This window comes from Borostomias antarcticus, assembly GCF_949987555.1.
Source record: "Borostomias antarcticus genome assembly, chromosome: 1".
NCBI classification, from domain to species: Eukaryota; Metazoa; Chordata; class Actinopteri; order Stomiiformes; family Stomiidae; genus Borostomias; species Borostomias antarcticus.
The window spans coordinates 2,328,087-2,333,008 of NC_140234.1; the positions used below are offsets into that span (position 1 = coordinate 2,328,087).

General features: G+C 48.7%; 1 protein-coding gene across 1 annotated transcript; it reads left to right on the forward strand.

Annotated features, from left to right (window-relative positions):
• Positions 1-1,358: 1,358 nt before the first annotated feature.
• On the forward strand, positions 1,359-2,798 carry LOC311308855 (coronin-2B-like; the record flags this gene model as incomplete). Its single annotated transcript, XM_084437926.1, has 1 exon — positions 1,359-2,798. The coding sequence occupies one exon, from the start codon at positions 1,359-1,361 to the stop codon at positions 2,796-2,798; it is 1,440 nt and encodes a 479-aa protein (XP_084294052.1).
• Positions 2,799-4,922: the final 2,124 nt, after the last annotated feature.

Below are 4,922 nucleotides of genomic sequence, written 5' to 3' on the forward strand. Positions count from 1 at the left end.
TCCCACACTCTTAAAGCACACATCCACTTCAATGTTAAAAAAGGTCAAAAAAAAAGGTTAAAAAAGGTCCAATGTTAGCTGGTCCAAAAGGTCCAGCTAAATGTCCTGAACATTTTAAACTTTGAGCACAAAAATGAAGGAGGAGATAGGTTTCAAAGCTGAAGAGGATTTCAAGGTCTGCCCATAGACTTCCATTGTAAAAAAAAAAAAAATGTTGAAAAAAGCTGAATATTTTAAAAAGTATGAAAGTTATTAAAAATCTGAAAGATATCCCATAAAGGCCTTAACAAGCTGAACATTTTGATAGTTGAATGGTTTCTGTAGCTCAAAGTATTAAGGCGTTGAAGGCTGAAGAAGGTTTCAAAACTCCCCCATAGACTTCCATTCAATTTGTTTTGTGAAAAAGCTGAATATTTTAAAAAGAATAAAAGTTATAAAAAAATAACTTTAATAGAAGTCCCATCGTGTCCTTAACAAGCTGAACATTTTGATACCTGAATGGTTTAAATAGCTCAAAGTATGAAGGAGCTACAGCGAGCCAAATGTACGGAAGAATAATAATAAAGAACTGGATAACAATAGTGTGAATGCTCTAAAGCATTCACACTAAATAATTCTAAAAGAAAGTAGGCTAACTGTAAACTTTCTATTCCATCCAGCTGGTGAGTGGATGTGCATCTATGGGATGCTGGGAACAGAAGGAATGTCAGTTTGTGGGGTGTCGGGTCCCCCCTTTGTTGGTGACTCTGGCTCACACGATGGGAAGTCTCTGGTGGTTTCCTCTGGGATGTCTTCCCCTCCAGGTTCCTGCTGGTCCTAGGGTGTATCTGTGTCTTTCTCCACAGACCCACCCATACGCCAGCATGCTCTTAGGAGTGGTTATAGCTCCCCAAGGACAGGTTACATTGTGTGTGACATTCCGATAGGTTACCGTGCAGTTGGGGTTGTGGGCGTCGACATGGATGTTGGCTCGTTCTGGTGCTGACAGGTTACTGGAGGTGGGCTGTTTGCCTTGTTCCTGATCATTTGGTCAATTGAGAGAACACTTAGAATGTCAAATGGTGTGGTGCAATTGATCTGATTGATCTTCTCGAGGGCAGTGGTGGGTCGGGGGTTGACAATTTTTTTTCCTGCTGTTTTGTGTGATGCCTGGGCAGTACCAGGATGGGGTAAGGATCTGACTAATCCTGGTGTCAGAAGTGGGACTCTCTCTCTCTCTCTCTCTCTCTCCCTCCCTCTCTCTCCTTCCCTCTCTCTCTCTCTCTCTCTCTCCCCTCCTCTCCTCCGTGCCTCGTGCGGCGCAGCAGCAGTCTGTTGTTGAAGGGGACACCGGCCCGCTCCTCGCCCAGCCTCTCTGCATGACTGTCTCAAAGATGTCATGGCGTCCGACATACCGAAGCTCCAAGTTTCGAAACGTTGATGGAAAAGTGGCGAACCGGGAGCGCTGCTTCGACGGCATTCCCATCACCAAGAACGTCCATGACAACCACTTCTGTGCCGTCAACGCCAAGTTCCTGGCCGTCGTCACTGAGAGCTCCGGAGGGGGCTCCTTCATCGTCATCCCCGTCTCCCAGGCGGGCCGAATTGATCCTCATCACCCCAAAGTGTGTGGTCACCAAGGCAACGTGCTGGACATCAAATGGAACCCTTTCTCTGAGAACATCATTGCATCCTGCTCAGAAGACTCCTCTGTGCGGGTGTGGGAGATCCCAGAGGGAGGTCTGAGGAGGAGCATGTCGGAGGCGGTGCTGGAGCTGCATGGTCACAGCAGACGGGTGGGCCTGATCGAGTGGCACCCCACCAGCAGCGGCATCCTGTTCAGCGCTGGCTACGACTACAAGACCCTGATCTGGAACCTGGAGGTGAGGGAGCCGGTGAAGATGCTAGACTGTCACACAGACGTGATTCTCAACATGTCGTTCAACACGGACGGCAGTCTGCTGGCCACCAGCTGTAAGGACAGGAAGCTGCGCGTCATCGAGCCTCGGTCAGGGAGAGTCCTGCAGCACGCCAGCTGTAAGAACCACAGGGTGAACAGAGTGCTGTTTCTGGGCAACATGAAGCGTCTGCTGACCACAGGGGTGTCCCGCTGGAACACCAGGCAGATCGCCCTCTGGGACCAGGAGGACCTGTCCATGCCCATGGTGGAGGAGGAGATAGACGGTCTCTCAGGCCTGCTGTTCCCCTTCTACGACGCAGACACACACATGTTATACCTGGCTGGGAAGGGTGATGGCAACATCCGCTACTATGAGCTGACCTCAGAGAAGCCCTTCCTGCAGTATCTGATGGAGTTCCGCTCTCCTTCCCCCCAGAAGGGGCTCGGTGTGATGCCCAAGCATGGGTTGGATGTGGGATCCTGCGAGGTCTTCCGCTTCTACAAGCTGGTCACCCTCAAAGGCCTGATAGAGCCCATCTCCATGATCGTGCAAAGGAGGTCAGAGAATTACCAGGAGGACATCTATCCCATGACAGCAGGAACAGAGCCCGCCCTGAGCGCTGGCGAATGGCTGAGCGGCATCAACAGAGACCCAGTGCTGATGTCGTTGAAGGAGGGCTTCAGTCGGCCCACCCAGCTGGTGTTCAAGGCCCCAGTGAAGGAGAAGAAGAGTGTGGTGGTCAACGGTATCGACCTGCTGGAGAACGTCCCCCCCAGGACAGAGAACGAGCTCCTGCGCATGTTCTTCCGGCAGCAGGAGGAGCTCCGGCGCCTGAAGGAGGAGCTGACGCAGAAGGACGTTAAAATACGCCAGCTGGAGCTCAACAACCTGAAGAACGCCTGTCCCAACAACGTTTGACCTCTGACCTCCCCCTCCCGCCCTGACCGCCAACGAACTGGCCTGTGCCTCTAACCCCCCCCCCCCCCCACACACACACACACACCTCTCCGACCGCCAACGAACTGGCCTGTGCTTTGATCGCCACATCAAGCCCACCACCGTCCAATATTCCTCATGATGTACCGAGCTGACTGTCCATTGTTGTGACAGAAGGGACACTGTATTAATGACCGGATAGTGCAGTGACTCATCATAATATAACAAGGTCATGATGCGTTGTTACATTATCTTTTAGGATGATATTGTTCAGCTAACATGGTGGCACATCTGATCAATAATGTTTCGTTGCAGATAAAGGTTACAGTTTCTAGACAAAAAAAATAAAAAAAATAATAAAGTATGTTTCTTTTACTCTACTCTGTTATATTTCGTGTCCTCATTTGACAAGGTTGTGTGATTGTGTTGGTCCTTGGGAGGAGAACCCTGTGGTAGGCTACTGGTGAATTCAATCTGAAGTGTTATAATAGTATTTTGTGAGTGTCTAATGTCATAGGTCAACCGAGTCCAGCCACAACATTTCACTGGTGTCCAGAAGTGGGATTCCAGCTGATCTGCCCGCCGGAGTGAGCCTACGTTGGACTGCTAGCCAAGCGAGGTTGAGGGCGGACGCAGGGCCGCTCCGAGGGGCAGGGAGGCCTGGAATCCCTCCCTAAAAAAGGACAACCAACACACCAACTGGAGGTTGCTTTTCTGACATTATAGTAAGTTCCAAACGTACACCAATTGTTCACAGAGTTAAAAACTCCTTTTTAATGAGAGTATATACCTAGGGCTACGCTTGAGATGTACGGCATAGGATATAGAGATTATTAAGGTCCACATATACACATTGGTTGCCACGGTGAGGTTTAATGCTAGCTACATTATAACTACATAGTCCGTCCATAAACCAAGAATTCCCGCACCCAAAACAGTCTTTTGGTGGGGTTAGGGAGGGGAATTGGGCACCCCTGGACCTAGCCCAAAAAAGACGGGGGCGGAGCCGCAAGGTCCCAACGGGCACGTTAAATAAAGATATAGTGCTGGGGAGGTGACTGAAGGCCCCCGTGTCTGAGGAAGTATGAATTAACATACTGCTCTGGTACCGTCTAGTCAGCACTGTGTCGCCGTTAACACTAGCAGCGCCAAGCATTTGAAACTTACCAGCATAGCTGGGGGGTGGGTCAAATGCCCCCGCAGTCTTTAGAATGGGAGGCTGTTATTGACACACAATGGCCGCTAGATGGCGCTCGTGTGTGTGTTTGTGACACCAAATGCGGCTGTATCGGCTTGGGCTAAAAATAGATACACCTGTCTAGAAATAAGATGGTCGTGTCTGGGACTACGTTTTCCCAAGCCCTATTATCAAATAGAAAGCATATCACTGATAACACTTGAAAAATAAGAACACATTGGCGCAGTATGATGTAGGACTATTCACCTATTGAGCAATTTATAGATGGATTTATGGATGAATTCCATGTTTACTCAGGCCCGGTCGGATTTAGCCAAGCCGCTGCGGTAGGCTTGTGTTGCAGTTTTACCACATTAGTTATTATTTTGGGAATTTGAGCAGAAAGGCATTTTTCTTAACATGTATTATGATATATAGATATATATTATACTAAATAAATATATAATATTTGGGCGGGTTTTTATCGCATTGGGGGGATTTGGAGCACTCGTTGGGGCTGCAGCACCAATCTGGTAATCCGGCTTGTTTACATCCGGACGTGACGTATGTAGCAACATTCTGTGGAGGGCAGTAATAGTTGCATCGACACTGGCCGTAAGAAGAAGTGATTACATTTTCCGCATGTTTGTTGTATTCTATTTGACATGTTCCTTTGCCTCATTTAGCACCAGCTGCAACACTCTCCTCCAAATCCGTTCTCTCCGTTAGCAGGGCTAACGTTGCACTCAGTAGCTTGTGCTTATTAGCTAGGTTTGGTAAAAAGCTTGTGCAGTGGAGGGGTTCTTTTGGGGGAATTATTGGATTATACCAGCTAACGTTAGTTCCCAAGCTTGTTTGATAACTATTCGATGCAGTCTGCCAGGCTAGTGCCTGTCGCCGTCATGAATGAGACGGCCTAGTTTATATAC